General features: G+C 38.9%; 1 protein-coding gene across 3 annotated transcripts; it reads right to left on the reverse strand.

Annotated features, from left to right (window-relative positions):
* Nucleotides 1–861: 861 nt before the first annotated feature.
* LOC135481358 (probable serine carboxypeptidase CPVL) lies at nucleotides 862–19,488 on the reverse strand. Of its 3 annotated transcripts, none has more exons than XM_064761180.1 (13): nucleotides 19,426–19,488; nucleotides 18,654–18,835; nucleotides 18,165–18,283; nucleotides 17,755–17,869; nucleotides 16,901–16,959; nucleotides 14,153–14,232; nucleotides 12,418–12,484; nucleotides 9,602–9,724; nucleotides 7,488–7,619; nucleotides 5,444–5,542; nucleotides 4,407–4,580; nucleotides 3,371–3,553; nucleotides 862–2,713 (listed from the first exon to the last, which is right to left on the reverse strand). In XM_064761180.1, the coding sequence occupies exons 2-13, from the start codon at nucleotides 18,826–18,828 to the stop codon at nucleotides 2,612–2,614; spliced, it is 1,428 nt and encodes a 475-aa protein (XP_064617250.1). In that variant the 5' UTR covers nucleotides 18,829–18,835; nucleotides 19,426–19,488; the 3' UTR covers nucleotides 862–2,611. The 3 variants fall into 3 exon arrangements, with proteins under 3 accessions (XP_064617250.1, XP_064617253.1, XP_064617252.1); XM_064761183.1 differs by lacking the exon at nucleotides 5,444–5,542 and adding an exon at nucleotides 5,606–5,692; XM_064761182.1 differs by having other exon boundaries at nucleotides 19,430–19,442.
* Nucleotides 19,489–20,405: the final 917 nt, after the last annotated feature.

The following is a 20,405-nucleotide window of genomic DNA, read 5'->3' on the forward strand; positions in this document are numbered from 1 at the left end:
TTGACATTTCATCACAAAACTCCAACCAGCCAAAAAAAAAAAAAAGAAAACAAGGAACAAACAGGACAATTAAAAACAATCTGTGAAAGTGAAATTTATTTCCGCATATGTTCAAGAGAGACTGTTTGATCAGCCAACATGTACACTATGGAAACAAAAAAACAACACCTTGATTTTGCACAAACTGGGTGATAATTTGTGTGCATGAGGGATCTAGCCTACATGTATACATACGTTTTGAAATCCATGAATTCAGTTGTGCAAAGTTAATTTTTTTTGTTTCCAGATTTATTTTTTCAGGACAATAACATGTAAGTACCATCTTGTCTGAAACTGAATGGTAGCTGTGGAATAAACATCACAGTTTTCATGCTGATCAATTGGTGCTATGCTGCTACAAGCAGTGGAGGCCGTGACCCAAAAACACAGCACAAAAAGCAAAAATGCTTCAAAAAATCAGGTGGGGAAGAAAGAAAATAATTCATAAAGGTTGTGGACATAAAGGACATAAAGACCGTGGACATATAGGTTGTGGACTTAAAGGTTGTGGACATATAGGCTGTGGACATATAGGCTGTGGACATATAGGCTGTGGACTTAAAGGTTGTGGACATAAAGGTTGTGGACATATAGGCTGTGGGCATATAGGCTGTGGACTTAAAGGTTGTGGACATAAAGGTTGTGGACATATAGGCTGTGGACATAAAGGTTGTGGACATATAGGCTGTGGACATAAAGGTTGTGGACTTAAAGGTTGTGGACATATAGGCTGTGGACATATAGGCTGTGGACATAAAGGTTGTGGACTTAAAGGTTGTGGACATATAGGCTGTGGGCATATAGGCTGTGGACTTAAAGGTTGTGGACATAAAGGTTGTGGACATAAAGACCGTGGACATATAGGCTGTGGACATAAAGGTTGTGGACTTAAAGGTTGTGGACATATAGGCTGTGGGCATATAGGCTGTGGACTTAAAGGTTGTGGACATAAAGGTTGTGGACATATAGGCTGTGGACATAAAGGTTGTGGACATATAGGCTGTGGACATAAAGGTTGTGGACTTAAAGGTTGTGGACATATAGGCTGTGGATATATAGGCTGTGGACATAAAGGTTGTGGACTTAAAGGTTGTGGACACATAGGCTGTGGGCATATAGGCTGTGGACTTAAAGGTTGTGGACATAAAGGTTGTGGACATATAGGCTGTGGACATAAAGGTTGTGGACATATAGGCTGTGGACATAAAGGTTGTGGACATAAAGGTTGTGGACATATAGGCTGTGGACATAAAGGTTGTGGACATATAGGCTGTGGACATATAGGCTGTGGACATATAGGCTGTGGACTTAAAGGTTGTGGACATATAGGCTGTGGACATATAGGCTGTGGACTTAAAGGTTGTGGACATATAGGCTGTGGACATATAGGCTGTGGACTTAAAGGTTGTGGACATATAGGCTGTGGACATATAGGTTGTGGACATATAGGCTGTGGACATAAAGGTTGTGGACATATAGACAGTGGACATAAAGTGTAAGTAGTACTGATAAAATGTTAAAAAACACTAGCGGAAATGGAAATGTTGCAGAGGCAATATCAGGAGTTGTAGCACAGGGAAATGATTTAGTGGAGAAATAAGGTGGGATGAAAGGAATGTGGTGCAGGGAAATGGTTTGGTGGAGAAATAAGGTAGGATGAAAGGAATGTGGTGCAGGGAAATGGTTTGGTGGAGAAATAAGGTAGGATGAAAGGAATGTGGTGCAGGGAAATGGCTTGGTGGAGAAATAAGGTGGGATTAAAGGAATGTGGTGCAGGGAAATGGCTTGGTGGAGAAATAAGGTGGGATTAAAGGAATGTGGTGCAGGGAAATGGCTTGGTGGAGAAATAAGGTGGGATGAAAGGAATGTGGTGCATGTAAGCTAGAGACACCTAAAATAATTTTTTTGAATAATATTTGATTTTGTGTGGAGAGTTCAGTGAGTTGAAATGCACGAAATATTTCTCTGTGTTTTTTTTTACTTTAATTTGATAGAGCAATTCCACTCTTGATGTTGTGCATCCCCCAAAAAACAACGGAGCACCGTACATCACCTTGCACTTAACAGTCATCAAATATCATGAAATATCAAAATACAATGTATGTCTCCAGGTTTCTCACCACATGAAAAACATTTTTACAGCTTAAATGCAGTATTTGAACAAACTTTTACACTTTCTATGAGCAAAAGTTCATGTAACATGAATAACAATTATTTTGGTTCTTGAAATCCTGCTGTTTTTCTTGATCTATCTATATTTACCCATACAGTTTTCAAACAGAGCATTGGTAAATTTATGTGCACTCCTGTTTTGTACTGAACATTTTGAATACTTACTGATTACCATTTACAAACATAAATGTAAATGTACATCACTGTTTGTTTACTTTTTAAAAACTATCTTTCTTTTAAAATAACTGATATTTACTCAATAAACATTTACAAAAAATATTCCAATATACAACATAACCACTGTTATTAAAAATATCAAAATCTGTGACAATATTCTTTTAAGCTCTAAAATTAATTCATTATTGAATTCATGGTATGATAATTAAAACACAACAACAAATTATCCTGTGAATGGTTTTCCAGAAATAAACCTGTCAATCATATCAAAGCCGCGTTCTGGTTGGTCGTGAGGAAGGATATGTCCTGCACCCCGGACGATCACCTGTGGGGATGAAAGAGGGAGTCTTATGTCAGACACTTAATATATGTTTAGTTATCTATTTTCTTGCTTGGTGTTTCATGCCATATTCAAGAATATCTCAGTTATACCATGGCCATCAGCATTATGTTGGGAGGAAACTCGGCAGAAATCCCGCTGGTAACTCAGAACCAACTGCAGGTTGGTGACAGATCTTCCCACGTACGGCTGGAGAGGAAGCCAACATGAGCTGGACTTGAACTCACAGCGACTGCATAGGCTCCTGTGTCATTGCGCTGCACTGGGGTGCTAACCACTGGGGCCCCACTTAATATATGCCCACGCGTTCTAATATAATACAAGTATACAAAAACACATGTCTGTTCTTGTGAAGTTCACTCTTGACAATTATTTATGCTAAACTCAACCAGAAGTCCATACCTTAAACTGTCCTGGATTGGCTGATTACAAAGGTACGAAATGATGGACAACATGGTGCAATTTTCAAACTGTATATGAAGTTGAATGAAGTGGCACTTTTTTGTGCTATTTTCATTCCACCGATTCAATGGCTCGCTTTGTATATGAAGTTGCAGCTTTTCCACATTTAGACGTTCATACAACACTGATTAGTTACAACGAATGTTACCTTATCTCATGTAAACAAAGTTTTCACTTTACCTGGTAGAAATCCCCGACTTGTCTCACGAAGCCCGCCACTTCAGTATCAGACTTGTTGATCTTCCACACAGTCTTCTTGGCCTTCAGGTACTGCTGCTGACCACTCCACTGGACAGTGGGCAGGAAGGCCTCGGTCAGTGGAATGGCAATGATGATGTCTAACTGACCGTTGTAGATCATCACCTAAAAACATCCATAAGTAAAAGGCGAAATGGTTTCCTGATATTCATAAAAAGTCTCTGGTTAGTTTGAATTTTGGTGTACAATTTCTGTCCTTTTCTGTCTATTAAATCCCTTTTTTTAAAAGTGCTTTTGTTTTCAGCTCCTTGGCAGAATTTGAAAACTTCAGTTAATTTTCTGCTAAATGCTTTACATGTACATTACTTTTTCTGTCGTATATCTTTAGGCTGCAAATATTAAACTGTCAGACTAACACTTAAATTTCATTCAATATTTAATCCTTAGGTTCTTGAAAGTGTCGAAGGCCAAAACTAAACAAGGAACCAATTTGGTAAAACCAGGTGCAGGTACACCGAACTGATCCATGTACATTTATTTGATTTCCTCCCACCAAAATGCTGGCCCTGGTCAAATAAGGGAAATACTCTTTAACAGTACGGTTTAAAACACCAATGAAATAAATATAAGTAAGACATCAAACCCCAAGCATTCATTCATTCATTCAAATAAATAAACAATTAGAAAAATGTATACATATATTTCTTTCATTCACAGCAAGGTTGAGAACATTGAGAACAGTACATGTAGCCTGGGCAGACCCAAAATTACCCCGTCAGAATTTGGCCAAAAATTTAGTTCATGACGAACTCTCTAATTCTGCCTGATTCTGTCATTTATTATAAGGAGGTTAACATACTACCTGAAAAATGGGAGACTCAGCACTAGGAATGACATTTCATGACCTTTTTGTTAGCCTCTAAAATTACACTTTTTTGGTAAACACTGTGTTTATTTATTTCAATCACAAAGAAAGGTTGGGAAAACAGAGTAGCCTGGCCTGGCCTGAATTACCCACTTTGTAATTGTCCATCAAAACAGCCAGCCAGGGTTTGGTGGACTGAAGGAAATCCGTCAGCAGATGCATTTCCACTTTATCTCCGGCGTTGTAAGGAAGATCACCCACATGGATCGCTTTTCTCACCTCTGGCTTAGCCAAAAGGTTGCCATAGTAACCGTAGTCTGCTGGTTCCTGGTGGTGACAAAGATGTTTGTTTTATTGTTTTGACGAGTGGTTTACAAATTGTTTTCTTCACCCATGCATATGATAGCCAACTGGATCAACCCTCCCAAACACTAAATCCATTTCCTTGTAAAACCATTATTTTTATACAAGGAAATGATGCTCTCTGGGTAAAAGAAGGCTACCTGACTTACCAACAAATAAATGATTACATTATTACACCTTGTCACCAATATTATAGCCATGTTGTGGCGACCTGATTTATAAAAAAAGTTATGAAAATCTGATTTCTGATGTTTTGTGCAAATGTTACAGGTGGAGGAGAGCATAGTGCCCAGGGAAACCTAGACCTTTGTTGTTAAAGTTGCATGACAAACTGACCTGCACATCACATCTGGTGGGAGACAAGTGTCTTTCAACCAAGAAAATGTCCACACAAACATCACTGACTATCAACACAGACCCACAAGCACAAAAACTGATTGAATGGAGCCAGGCAGGGTGGGGGGGGGGGGGGGGAGATGGGAATCGGGGAACAGTATACAGGCAGATAAGCGGGTGAACAGACAGGGTGATTCCAATATACCCCACCCTATCTTTTTTGAGGGCGTATAATGAAGGAGAAAGAAAACAAAAAAGGCGGGGATGTCACAAAAGAATCCTGCTTAGCTAATAATACTCACAAGTATAAAGAAAGCCAAATCTAGGTGTTAATTAGAAAGTATTATGTTAATTAAAAAGTAATATCTGAATGTTAAGAAAGGAAAATCTACGTGATAATTAGAAAGTACATGTAGTGTGATAAATTTAAAGTAATATCTGACTGTTAAGAAAGCAATATCTAGGTGTTAATTAGAAAGAATGTGTAATACCTGAGTGCGAAGGAAGTTATAATAATCAGTGCACCCTGTGACATTGACGAAAAAAGCTGGGCCTTTAGTGACATCCCCATTGAGCAAGGCATCAAAAATCTGTAAAACATGCGAGTGAGTAAATCAGATTAATGAGTTTGTTGCTAATTACATAAAACATACCTGGCTCCTGAGGAAGTTGTACCTATCTCTATATCCAGAGTGTAGGTAAAAGAAATCATTATCCGAAAATATCAGACTTTGTAACACCTGTGATTAGAAATATACATTTATTTTTATTTACCAACTTGATCACTGTCACAAGAAGCTAACTCTAATTCTAATCTGGTATACAGCGCTGATACTGATGGAGAACATGAGCTAAAGCTTTGAAGGGGTAGATTACAACATAGATACATCACTGGTTATTTTTATTTCTACTGATTTACCTGTATTTGATTAGAATAAAAGAATGCTGGATTTATACACCAACTAAGGTGGCCAGGTTTTGTGGGTGAAGAAAACCAGGGTGCCTGGAGTATACCACCAACCAGTCTAACACACCTGTTGATCTAAAGCTCAAGCCAAACCAGCAACAAGTTGTCAAAATATGGACCAAGCAAAATACTGTTCATTTAAAATACTGTTCATTAGAGGTCCACGCTGGTAGTGCTTCTCGACATCTATTGTTTTTGTTTGAATTATTATTATTATTCCACTGATTTTGTAATCGCACTACAGTCTAGACCGTTTGACAGACTGACTTGAAACTTTGCAGAAAACTTGCCCTATACCTGAAGTTATCAGTCCTGCCATTCCTTTTCATTTCTATGTCACATGGTTTGGCGGCCATATTGGTTTTTGTACCAAATTGTTTAAGCATCTTCTTCTCAATAACCACTCAACGGGTTGTTATGAAATCTGATATTCATGTAGACTCATCCTAACATCAAAAAGTTTCAGAAAATCGATGACTTCTCTCCTCTGGAAGCTCACCATTGGTCGAACTTGAGACATCACGACTAATTTTGAAATCCAACAAAGTTTTTTACATAATTTGGTGTATTTTCGGCCACTGAATCCAAATCTGCTTTTAGTATAAATTTGTAAATTTGTAACTATTTGAGACATAGTCAAAAACTAAATTTAGTTACATAATTTCAATGACCTGTACCTCAAGAACGATGAGAGCTAGAAATATGAAACTTGCACCAAATTGTCGCCCAAGACATTTCCACAGCATGGATTTGAGCTATATTCAATAGTTTTCCTTTTTAAATGGTGCCAAAGTGTCTTCATTAATACATGTTAACCCTAGCGCTTTAACATTGAGTAAGACAACACCTGGACATATACATGATCTGTTTCTGCTACACTGTCCATGATCATCTCCCAAAGGGGTTGTACACTTAGATACAGCTATAATGTCACCTGTGTGAAATTGTACAATGAGAACAGTGACAGCAAACGGCCTGCTCCACAGCCGAAACTGCTTTGCAGTTCTAGTTTAACACTGAAATTCTTCGACTTTTTTGCATGTGTGCAAGGTGTATATACAAGTATATTCTGAAGGCATTATTTTGTGTAAACTGTGTAGATAAAATTACACTTTTTGTGAAGCCCTAAAACTGGCCAATCAAACCAATGTACTTTTGTCTCCACGATCAACTTAAAAACGTGCATACTGTAACTTGCACACAAAGTTGTTCTTTCATATGCTAAAAGATTGAGGAATTTTTGTAACATCTCTCCAACAAATGCAGGTTTCTGAAAAGTCGTGCGTTCTGACTCTTCATTTCGTGAATGGCCAATGTTATAAAACAGCAGGTCAAAACTTTGATCAACCTGACACGACACACTCTTGTCGAATAAAAAAAAATATCAGACACATGTAATTCTTTCCGCTCACACGTGGGAAAGTCTGTCAACACCCGTGAATAGTTGTGTGTTTCCCCGTCTTACATGTAATGTTAGCTGCAGTAATATAAGTGAAATATTCTTGAGTACAGCTCAAAAAACCAATCAAATCAATCAATAAATAAATGATAAACAAGCATGCAATTACCTTGAATGCATCAAGCCATTTCCCCTGGTTGATGAGAGCGACAGTTTGATCCGTGCCGTTTTGGAAGTAATCCCTCTCACTCTCGTCAAGGACCCCGATGTTGTACATAAAATCTGCATATTTGGGGATCATCTGCCAATAGAAATTCGCATGATTAGAACTTTACAGAATACACGAATCACATGATTAGAACTTTACAGAATACACGTACTGTTAGCATGCTTGCACGAGGTTTACTCATGCAGACTTGGAGAGCATTTATTCTCTCTATAGACTAACAAGATTCTTTTTGTGAAGCCTTAAAATTTACAAAACGAACCAAGGGAGTTCTGTCATGCGTTAAAATTTTATTTATTAAATTACGAACTTCAGCATTTTTTCAGAACAAATTACTTACATAACAGTATATTTTGGTTAGATCAACAGAGCCAGGCTGTTAGGAGATCAGACACCTAGACCTAGCTCCAGACAGAACGTATGTATCAACTACTCTATGTTAGACCTAGCTCCAGACAGAACCTGTGTATCAACTACTCTATGTTAGAACTAGCTCCAGACAGAACCTGTGGATCAACTACTCTATGCTAGACCTAGCTCCAGACAGAACCTGTGGATCAACTACTCTATGCTAGAACTAGCTCCAGACAGAACCTGTGGATCAACTACTCCATGCTAGACCTAGCTCCAGACAGAATCCTAGGATCAACTACTCCATGCTAGACCTAGCTCCAGACAGAACCTGTGGATCAACTACTCTATGCTAGACCTAGCTCCAGACAGAACGTGTATATCAACTACTCTATGCTAGACCTAGCTCCAGACAGAACGTGTATATCAACTACTCTATGCTAGACCTAGCTCCAGACAGAACCTGTATATCAACTACTCCATGCTAGACCTAGCTCCAGACAGAACGTGTATATCAACTACTCCATGCTATACCTAGCTCCAGACAGACCTGTGTATCAACTACTCTATGCTAGACCTAGTTCCAGACAGAACCTGTTTATCAACTACTCTATGCTAGAACTAGCTCCAGACAGAACCTGTGTATCAACTACTCTATGCTAGACCTAGCTCCAGACAGAAACTGTGTATCAACTACTCCATACTAGAACTAGCTCCAGATCAACTACTCTATGCTAGAACTAGCTCCAGACAGAACCTGTGTATCAACTACTCTATGCTAGACCTAGCTCCAGACAGAAACTGTGTATCAACTACTCCATACTAGAACTAGCTCCAGACACAACCTGTGGATCAACTACTCTATGCTAGACCTAGCTCCAGACAGAACCTGTGTATCAACTACTCTATGACTATCCATTCAATCACTGCTCTTGGCCATCACTGTGTAACAGCTTGATCATCACTGTAACAGCTTGATCATCACTGTAACAGCTTGATCATCATTGTAAGAAGTCAGTAATCACTCTAACAACTTGGTTATTGCTCTAACAACTTGGTCATCGCTCTAACAACTTTGTCATCACTCCAACATCTTAGTCATCGCTCTAACACCTTGGTCTTCACTCTAACAACTTGGTCATCGCTGTAACAACTTGGTAATTGCTCTGACAACAATTCATCTCTCTAACAACTTGGTCATCGCTGTAACAACTTTGTCATCACTTCAACAACTTAGTCATTGCTCTAACAACTTGGTCATCACTCTAACAACTTGGTCATCGCTGTAACAACTTGGTAATTGCTCTGACAACAATTCATCTCTCTAACAACTTGGTCATCGCTGTAACAACTTTGTCATCACTCCAACAACTTAGTCATCTCTCTAACAACTTGGTCATCACTCAAACAACTTGGTCATCAGTCTAACAACTTGGTAATTGCTCTAACAACAATTCATCTCTCTAACAGCTTGATCATCATTGTAACAACTTGGTCATCACTCCAACAACTTGGTCATCGCTCTAACAACTTAGTCATCGCTCTAACAACTTGGTCATCGCTCTAACAACTTGGTCATCACTCTAACAACCTGGTTATCACTCTAACACCTTGATCATCATTGTAACACCTTGGTCATCGCTCTAACAACTTGGTCATCCTTTAACAACATGGACATCATGCCAACAACTGCGATGTGTACTCACAGTAACTGGGTCGATCAATCCGTCCCCAATGGCCAGCCCCTTCAGGTTTATCTTGACCTTAGCTCCAGGGTTGTTCATGTGGATTGTGTAAGAGATGGCAGGTACGTATTTCCCAGCATAGGACTGAAACATATCATCACTGCAAACTTGTATATACTTCACTTATCTGATACGATTGGACTTGATTTATTCAACAGAATATCAGATTTATTTATTTTTTTGATCAGTGTTTTACGCCATACTCAAGAATAACATACAACGCCAGCCAGCATTATGGTGGGAGGAAACCGGGCACTGCCCAGGTGCAACCCACGACCATCTCCAGGCTGCTGACAGACCTTCCCACTTATGGCCGGAGAGGAAGCCAACGTGAGCTGGACTTGAACTCACAGCAACTGCATTGGTGAGAGGCTCCTGTGTCAGTATGTTACGCTAGCGCGCTAACCAACTGAGCCACGGAGTTTTTTTTAAGTGCGAGATATTAGTTTTGCAGCATTTATATGTGGGTATATAATAAGACATTTCATTTTTAAAATATCTAAACAGAGTTTATTACACGTGAGCCAGTGATGTAATTTGCATAGTTCGTTAGTCGTGATGCAGATTAGGTTTTGAGGGTGTTTATCAGATAATGTGGGGCTGGTATCGTCAGCAAATAATATTATGTCAAGAAGACTATGTTATGTTATGTTATGTTATGTTATGTTTCCGATGTTATTAATGTACAGCAAAAACAACAATGGTCCCAAAATGGATCCTTGCGGAATGCCGCAATTCACATAGCTTGGGGTAGAGAGAGAGTCCTTGTATCTGACATAAGGTTTTCTCCAGGATAAGTAACGGCTAAACCACTTGTTGATAGTTCCTCAAAACCCATAATGATCTAACTTAAGTAATGTATGATGACGAACATTTCCAATGCTTCTGTGAGAACCCAAAAATATCACGATGCTAAATCTATGTGTTTCCCTAACAGTTATTAATTTTTCATAGAGAACTGCTAAGACGGTCAAATGATTTTGTCTTAAACCACATGGGTTATTGTATAATATATTATTATTAGATAAAAAATTACTCATTCTGATGCTACTGATCATTCTGTAAGTTAATTACATGTCATAAGGGTTCACTAATCAATTCGACAACCTGTTTAATTACAGATATTCTAACAACTTCATAACTGGCCATGCTATTTTTTTAATTTGGAGACAATGGACTTTATTTCCTCTATACTGCAGTCGGTTAGAATAAATTCTGATTGACAATTGGATTTTAAAAATCTAATAAAACTTCACTGGGCACCTTCGAGGTAGACTTAATGTTGTTGTTGAATGAGTTAAATTTATTTTCAGAGTATTTCCTTTTCACTAACCATAAGGTATGGCGTCCTTTATCACTGTATATTCGATATTGATGAGATATTAACGAATCATTAGCATTATAGTGTTTAGGGTTTGTTCTTCTGTCCAATGAAATGAAGGATTGCTGAAAATACCATGGTTTAATAATACTTAGTTTTTTCGAAGTCTTGGTCATGATTGAGAAACATTTTTTAAAAATAGTATTAAATTCAGATGAAAAAATATCTGAAGCTATATTAGTATCATAACCATTTAATAGATGGTCCTAATTTTTATTCAATAATTTGTGCTCAGTCACTCTTTTGCACGTTAATGTATTTGCAAAAACTGAACTGAGCTTGTTTTGCACTGCTAAAACATATGGTTTTATTTATGTGAAAAATCGGGAAATGATCACTTATGCCCGATAAAAGTACACTGGACATAAAATTGTCTTAATGCAAGTTTTGAAAAATACTGTCGATAAGGGGAGGTGGTTTTAGGTGATGTGACACTTGTCAGTTTTGTGAGCTTTTGGGAAAAAATAATTGGTTTCAAGTATGTTTAAGAAATTTTGAGATGAGAGATACCAATCAATATTGAACAGGTTGATATTAAAATCACCCAAAATGATACATTTTTTCCTCTCGGGTTTCAGGATTTGAAACATATTTGATAATTTTTCATTAAATAAATTGGCGCTTTTACCGGGTGGCCTGTATATTGCCCCTATTATACAACTAGCTCTTGTATTAGTTTGTAAATCAATGAACACAGACTCAATAGTTCCATCATCCTCCAAATGGGATAGGTCATCGCCTACTGAGCTCTCAAATTTGTTACAAGCATTCATAACATGACCACCACTGTGATCTCATGATATGATAGCCAGCTATGTCATCGAGGTTTTCAGTGCTAACATTTAGCCAGCTCTCAGAGACTGCTACGACAGAGAAGTGGAATCGTAAGTTGTTCAGAGTTCTGACAATCTCTGTAAAATGTTGAGGCAAACTTCTGGTACTGAAATGAATAAATAGTAGTAATTCTGTGTCTGAGATATGATTGTCCTCAGTTTCAGAGTTAAATGAGTTTTCAATGTAATAAGTGTTGCTCCTGACGTGAATTGTCGGGAAGGTATGCAGATGAGTCAATGTCATTTGGATTAAACGGGCATGTGTATCTTGTGAAATGTTAAAAGATTTGTTTATTTATTTATTTATTTGATTGTTGCTTTACGCCATAATCAAGAATATTTCACTTATATGATGGCGGCCAGCATTATGGTGGGCAGGCCATGTCGGACTGAACTTTATCATCACTGTGAAGTTATACATTTATTTCTAGGATTTAATAGTTATTTAACGACATACTCAAGAATTTCTACACACAAGAAGTGGTAGGTTCACTTCTGCAGATACATTACACCTAAGAGATTGTACATCATATGTTATAACACTGGTTCATGTCAATACTTACCTCCCCAGTGACATAAAAATCATTTGCCTGGTACTCATTGTAAATTTGAAAAAACTGAGTCAGGGCACTGAAATAAGAGAAACGATACAGTAATCTTCACACCAAATGGGTACATCAATTTCAACATCCCTAGCAAGAGAGAGTTAAGCAAATTTTCTTCCGTATTTCCACACCATATCAGTAGACATCAGATTATTTAAATGAATCATCAGTGTACATGTACGTGTCAATATTCCCAGAAATTGGGTAGAGGAATATTTAATGCCTTAAACCTCATCCCCTGCTCCACATGACAGTGTCACACCCAGCAGTGGATAACAAATCACACCCACCAGTCACACCCAGCAGTGGAAAACAAGTCATACCCACCAGTCACACCCAGCAGTGGATAACAAGTCACACCCACCAGACACACCCAGCAATGGATAACAAGTCGCACCCACCAGTCACACCCAGCAATGGATAACAAGTCACACCCACCAGTCACACCCAGCAGTGGATAACAAATCACACCCACCAGTCACACCCAGCAGTGGATAACAAGTCACATCCACCAGTCACACCCAGCAGTGGATAACAAATCACACCCACCAGTCACACCCAGCAGTGGATAACAAGTCACACCCACCAGTCACACCCAGCAGTGGATAATAAGTCACACCCACCAGTCACACCCAGCAGTGGATAACAAGTCACACCCAGCAGTGGATAACAAGTCACACCCACCAGTCACACCCAGCAGTGGATAACAAGTCACAGCGTGTCAATATTCCCAGAAATTGGGTAGAGGAATATTTAATGCCTTAAATCTCATCCCCTGCTCCACATGACAGTGTCACACCCAGCAATGGATAACAAGTCACACCCACCAGTCACACCCAGCAGTGGATAACAAGTCACACCCACCAGTCACACCCAGCAGTGGATAACAAGTCACACCCACCAGTCACACCCAGCAGTGGATAACAAGTCACAGCCACCAGTCACACCCAGCAGTGGATAACAAGTCACACCCAGCAGTGGATAACAAGTCACACCCACCAGTCACACCCAGCAGTGGATAACAAGTCACAGCCACCAGTCACACCCAGCAGTGGATAACAAGTCACACCCAGCAGTGGATAACAAGTCACACCCAGCAGTGGATAACAAGTCACACCCAGCAATGGATAACAAGTCATACCCACCAGTCACATCCAGCAGTGGATAACAAGTCACACCCAGCAGTGGATAACAAGTCACACCCACCAGTGGATAACAAGTCACACCCACCAGTGGATAACAAGTCACAGCCACCAGTCACACCCAGCAGTGGATAACAAGTCACAGCCACCAGTCACACCCAGCAGTGGATAACAAATCAAACCCAGCAGTGGATAACAAGTCACACCCACCAGTGGATAACAAGTCACACCCACCAGTCACACCCAGCAGTGGATAACAAGTCACACCCAGCAGTGGATAACAAGTCACACCCAGCAGTGGATAACAAGTCACACCCAGCAGTGGATAACAAGTCACACCCAGCAGTGGATAACAAGTCACACCCACCAGTCACACCCAGCAGTGGATAACAAGTCACACCCACCAGACACACCCATCAGTGGGTGACCCGTCACACCCACCAGACACACCCAGCAGTGGGTGACCAGTCACACCCAGCAGTGGATAACAAGTCACACCCACCAGACACGCCCATCAGTGGGTGACCAGTCACACCCTCTATCACACTCACCTGTACAGGTCTCTGCCCACCTCCTCCTCATTTGTGGCGTAACCCGCATCATTGTCAGTAAAACTGAATCCTGTGCCAGCCTGGAAAGGGAAATAACTCTATATTATAAAAGAACCTATGCAATGTACTGATATATTGCTCGACTATATTCACTATTGTAAGAGACAAACCCATTGATCTTAAAAAAACATGTCAAGAACTATGAAAAACAAGAGGTTTCTGCAGCATGGGTAGATGCACATGAGGTACAAGTCTGGTGAAAACTGGTCAAGAGATATTAAGTTTTCAAGCCTCTTACACAATTTTATTTCACTGAATTTAATCACTTTGAAATCAGGGGCCAAAGTCAATGAAAACAATTCTCCCATGGCCTATTGTGGTATAAGTTGTTTAAATCTGGTGAAAAACGATAAAGTATTTACAAGAATATGGACAGATGGACATGCAGGTTTATAGCTAATAGCCACACAAACTAACCATACAGGGACTACAGAATGAGAAGTTTGTAATACAATACGGTGTAATTACAGGGTTATCTATACAGGGACTACAGAATGAGAAGTTTGTAATACAATACGGTGTACTTACACAGTTATCTATACAGGGACTACAGAATGAGATGTTTGTAATACAATATGGTGTACTTACAGGGTTATCTATACAGGGACTACAGAATGAGATGTTTGTAATACAATATGGTGTACTTACAGGGTTATCTATACAGGGACTACAGAATGAGAAGTTTGTAATACAATACGGTGTACTTACAGGGTTATCTATACAGGGACTACAGAATGAGAAGTTTGTAATACAATACGGTGTACTTACACAGTTATCTATACAGGGACTACAGAATGAGATGTTTGTAATACAATATGGTGTACTTACAGGGTTATCTATACAGGGACTACAGAATGAGATGTTTGTAATACAATATGGTGTACTTACAGGGTTATCTATACAGGGACTACAGAATGAGAAGTTTGTAATACAATACTGTGTACTTACAGGGTTATCTATACAGGGACTACAGAATGAGAAGTTTGTAATACAATACGGTATACTTACAGGGTTATCTATACAGGGACTACAGAATGAGATGTTTGTAATACAATACGGTATACTTACAGGGTTATCTATACAGGGACTACAGAATGGGAAGTTTGTAATACAATACAGTGTACTCACAGGGTTATCTACACAGGGACTACAGAATGAGAAGTTTGTAATACAACAGGGTGTACTTACACAGTTATCTATACAGGGACTACAGAATGAGAAGTTTGTAATACAATACAGTGTACTTACACAGTTATCTATACAGGGACTACAGAATGAGAAGTTTGTAATACAATACAGTGTACTTACACAGTTATCTATACAGGGACTACAGAATGAGAAGTTTGTAATACAATATGGTGTACTTACAAGGTTATCTATACAGGGACTACAGAATGAGAAGTTTGTAATACAATACGGTGTACTTACAGGGTTATCTATACAGGGACTACAGAATGAGAAGTTTGTAATACAATACAGTGTACTTACAGGGTTATCTATACAGGGACTACAGAATGAGAAGTTTGTAATACAATATGGTGTACTCACAGGGTTATCTATACAGGGACTACAGAATGAGAAGTTTGTAATACAATACGGTGTACTTACACAGCTATCTATACAGGGACTACAGAATGAGAAGTTTGTAATACAATACGGTATACTTACAGGGTTATCTATACAGGGACTACAGAATGAGAAGTTTGTAATACAATACGGTGTACTTACAGGGTTATCTATACAGGGACTACAGAATGAGAAGTTTGTAATACAATACGGTGTACTCACAGGGTTATCTATACAGGGACTACAGAATGAGATGTTTGTAATACAATATGGTGTACTTACAGGGTTATCTATACAGGGACTACAGAATGAGAAGTTTGTAATACAATACGGTGTACTTACAGGGTTATCTATACAGGGACTACAGAATGAGAGGTTTGTAATACAATACGGTGTACTTACAGGGTTATCTATACAGGGACTACAGAATGAGAAGTTTGTAATACAATACGGTGTACTCACAGGGTTATCTATACAGGGACTACAGAATGAGAAGTTTGTAATACAATACGGTGTACTTACACAGTTATCTATACAGGGACTACAGAATGAGAAGTTTGTAATACAATATGGTGTACTCACAGGGTTATCTATACAGGGACTACAGAATGAGAAGTTTGTAATACAATATGGTGTACTTACAGGGTTATCTATACAGGGACTACAGAATGAGAAGTTTGTAATACAACAGGGTGTACTTACAGGGTTATCTATACAGGGACTACAGAATGAGAAGTTTGTAATACAATACGGTGTACTTACAGGGTTATCTATACAGGGACTACAGAATGAGAAGCTTGTAATACAATATGGTGTACTTACACAGTTATCTATACAGGGACTACAGAATGAGAAGTTTGTAATACAATACGGTGTACTTACAGGGTTATCTATACAGGGACTACAGAATGAGAAGTTTGTAATACAATACGGTGTACTTACAGGGTTATCTATACAGGGACTACAGAATGAGAAGTTTGTAATACAATACGGTGTACTTACAGGGTTATCTATACAGGGACTACAGAATGAGAAGTTTGTAATACAATACGGTGTACTTACACAGTTATCTATACAGGGACTACAGAATGAGAAGTTTGTAATACAACAGGGTGTACTTACAGGGTTATCTATATACAGCATGGAGTACTTGCTGTTCCAGGTTATATTTCTTGGATGTACTGAAATCAAAAACAACCTGAATTCAAGTCATTGTCATTTACTTTGCAAACATATATTCTGCATTGCTTTCAGGTGAACATCAAATGATATTTTCCCATTTATTTAAGGGGAAACAATACTCTGTTATGGTCTATGACAAAGATAAACATAGTGTAACATAAACATAACATCCAGAAGGCTCTACGCCTGTATTGGTCATGGGCCATACTTAAGTATATTGCTTTCCATTACATTTTCTTTTTTCTACAAACTTTTTCACAATGTAGTGTGTGTGGCTGCAGCCTGTTTTTACAGAAAAAGCAAGCGTCTTACAAAGAGTGACAAACAATCTGAGCACTTCATACAACCAAGGGCTGTGAGTTCAAGTCCACTCATGGTATGGCAACAACCTGCGAATGGTCATGTGTTTCTCCCTTGCTCTGCCCAGTTTCCTCCCACCATAATGCTGGCCGTTGTCGTATAAGTGAAATATTCTTGAGTATGGTGTAAAACACCAGTCAAATAAATAAATAAATAAATAAATAAACAACCAAGGACTGGATATCTCAATGTATCAGTAAAGAGTAATAAAAACCCTCACAATACACCAATGTGTACATGTGTCTGTAAGTCATACCTTACTACATGCCCACTTTAAACTAAACAAACTGGAAGCAATTTCACTTCTGGCAAGCCTATACTATGAACCCATTAACAATCTTTTTTTTTCATAAGAATTATGGTAAAATTAATTCTTTAAGCTCAAGTTCAAAAACTCCTGGCATTGTTAAGCGCCCCAGTCAACACGTGCTCACAATTTGTATCTGCATCAACGAAAAAAGGTCCATGTTCCACAAACAGTCCAAATAGTGAGGATCCACCGGGTCCACCTTGTAACCATAGCAACACTGGGGCATTCATGGGGTCCTTCTAGAAAAGAAAAGTTTTGAAAATTTCTGTAAGTCACTTCACAAAAGGCTAAGCAAAATAGTTTCAGTTTTTATTTCAGTAATATGCAGCATATTTTGTAAACTTTTGCAAAATTTTCAACACAAAGAAGTACAATCATATGCATGTAATTAATTGTTAGCTGGCACAGCCCACACCCACCCCACACACCCCTTCCCACTGCCTATACAAAATTAAAAAACTCCCAACTCCCCCAAAACTTGAACATGTTAATTCTGACTATTACAAATTCATACAGTATGAAAATAATACTTACCTGGGCAGGAAAAAACCAGAAGAAAAGGTTACTGTTGTAGGTTTTGTTGACAGTCAAGTAACCAGAGTAACTTTTGACATTGGTACCATTCAGTGGTCCGACCAGACTAAGCTGGCGAGCTGTGATAGAAAAAGTATTTTATCACAGAAGATATAAATACAGGATTTTTCATAGTGACTAGATGTCCGATTTCTTACTTCTGAAAAAAAATTTAATTTCGTGAAAAGAACAAAAACATTTAGGAAAAAGATATGAAAGTTGAAATGCTCTTTTTCCCGAACAGGGAGGTCATCTACAGAAACAATTTTCCCCATGAGGGATTAAAATGACGGTACCATAACCGGGTTCTGGGAGAAAACCATGTTAATGTGGAAAGGCCAGTAGCTGTTCTTCATATGTTAAAACTTATTTTTGTTTCTTTCTGTTTGATCCAGCTTCACATTTTAGTAAAAATTCTCAGCACTAAAGGACTTTGTTTTCTTTTCATACCCAAATCAATCTGGCCTTTTTCCAGATACGGAGTCAAGAACAGCGGCTTCCCGGGGTCAACTCCGTTTTTCAACATTGGAGGGAATTTCTCAGGGAACATTGCCCGGAAAGCATTTCTTCCTTCTGTAATCATTCCCAAACATAGGCAGAGTGCAATTGTACTGTACAGCCCCATCTTTGTGCTGAAAAGAAAGAAAAAGTAAACTTACTTAACAACACATACATTTTACTCATGCTAGCCGGACTGTATGGTTTAAATTCACATATAACCATTAGGTTTTCTTTGATCAATCGTTAATCAGTGAAATTCTCCGTTGACATGATGGTTACATTGTAACTTCTGTTTCTGAGAGGTGTGGCTGGAAGACTGACAAGTCATAATGGTTACACTGTAACTTCGGTTTCTGAGAAATGTGGCTGGATGACTAATGAGCCGTAGGCCTACGTAAGCCTTTATACACGCTACTTTTACCATCTAGACGTAAATTAATCCACATTCTGGTAAATTTTCATGAATCAAGAAGAACGATAAGACAGATATTGGGATGAAAGAAAGAAAACTCTCTCACTTTTGAGCAACATGTACATGTAAATGTGCCACCGCACCTTTAGTTTCTACCGGTAAAATTTTGAAAACGAAAGGAAGAAATTCCTTTAACGAAAAAAAAAATATCATGCATGCAAGATTTTGCACATGGGTATTCTGTCAAATTAAATGACTTGACTTTTTTGTCAATGATAAGAGAGAAAATCAAAGTATCACACAACTTACATACGTTTTCAGGATTTCCGAACTGTTTCTCTGCAGGTAAAACACCTACCTCGAGGGTAGTCACATGACAGTCACGTGCAAATGTGGACTCATACCGAGTAGCACTGGGCAGCCGCCATCCATGAGGAGAACGTGGACGAGGAGAACGGACATCCATGAGCAGAACGGAACAAGTAACTTGTTCGTTTACGAATAATTGGGCAAGGTACGAGACTATAGGCCTGTATATTTATATAGGCCTATAGCCGAGCAGATAAATTCTCAACACTTTAAACCCCTTATTATCCGAAAACACAGACATTACTGTAACCCTGAAGACCTTCTCTAATGTGTCATTGTTAATTAGTAACCTAATAGTCCTCCATCACTAACTTGAAGAAAAAATATTAAAGATCCACGAGGAGGACCTTGCCTAGTTCACCTCCCCATAGGTATAAAGTATAACATCCACGAGGAGGACGGTGGCTAATTTACCTTCCTACTGGCATAAGATACAACATCGACGAGAAGGACAGTGGCTAATTTACCTTCCTCCAGGTAAAAGGTACAACATCCACGAGGAGGACGGTGGCTAATTTACCCTCATATAGGTATAAAGTACAACATCCACGAGGAGGACGGTTGCTAGTTTACCTTCCTATAGGTATCAGGTAGAACCTCCACGAGGAGGACGGTGGCTACTTTACCTTACTGCAGGTATCAGGTACAACATCCACGAGAAGGACGGTGGCTAACTTACCTCCATGTAAGCATGAGGTACAACATCCATGAGGAGGACGGTGGCTAATTTACCCTCATATAGGTATAAAGTACAACATCCACGAGGAGGACGGTGGCTAATTTACCTTCCTATAGCCATAAAGTACAACATCCACGAGGAGGACGGTGGCTAATTTACCTTCCTGCAGGTATAAGGTACAACATCCATGAGCAGGACGGTGACCAGTTTACCTTCCTGCAGGTATCAGGTACAACATCTA

This window comes from Liolophura sinensis, unplaced genomic scaffold, assembly GCF_032854445.1.
Source record: "Liolophura sinensis isolate JHLJ2023 unplaced genomic scaffold, CUHK_Ljap_v2 scaffold_25, whole genome shotgun sequence".
Lineage (NCBI taxonomy): Eukaryota > Metazoa > Mollusca > Polyplacophora > Chitonida > Chitonidae > Liolophura > Liolophura sinensis.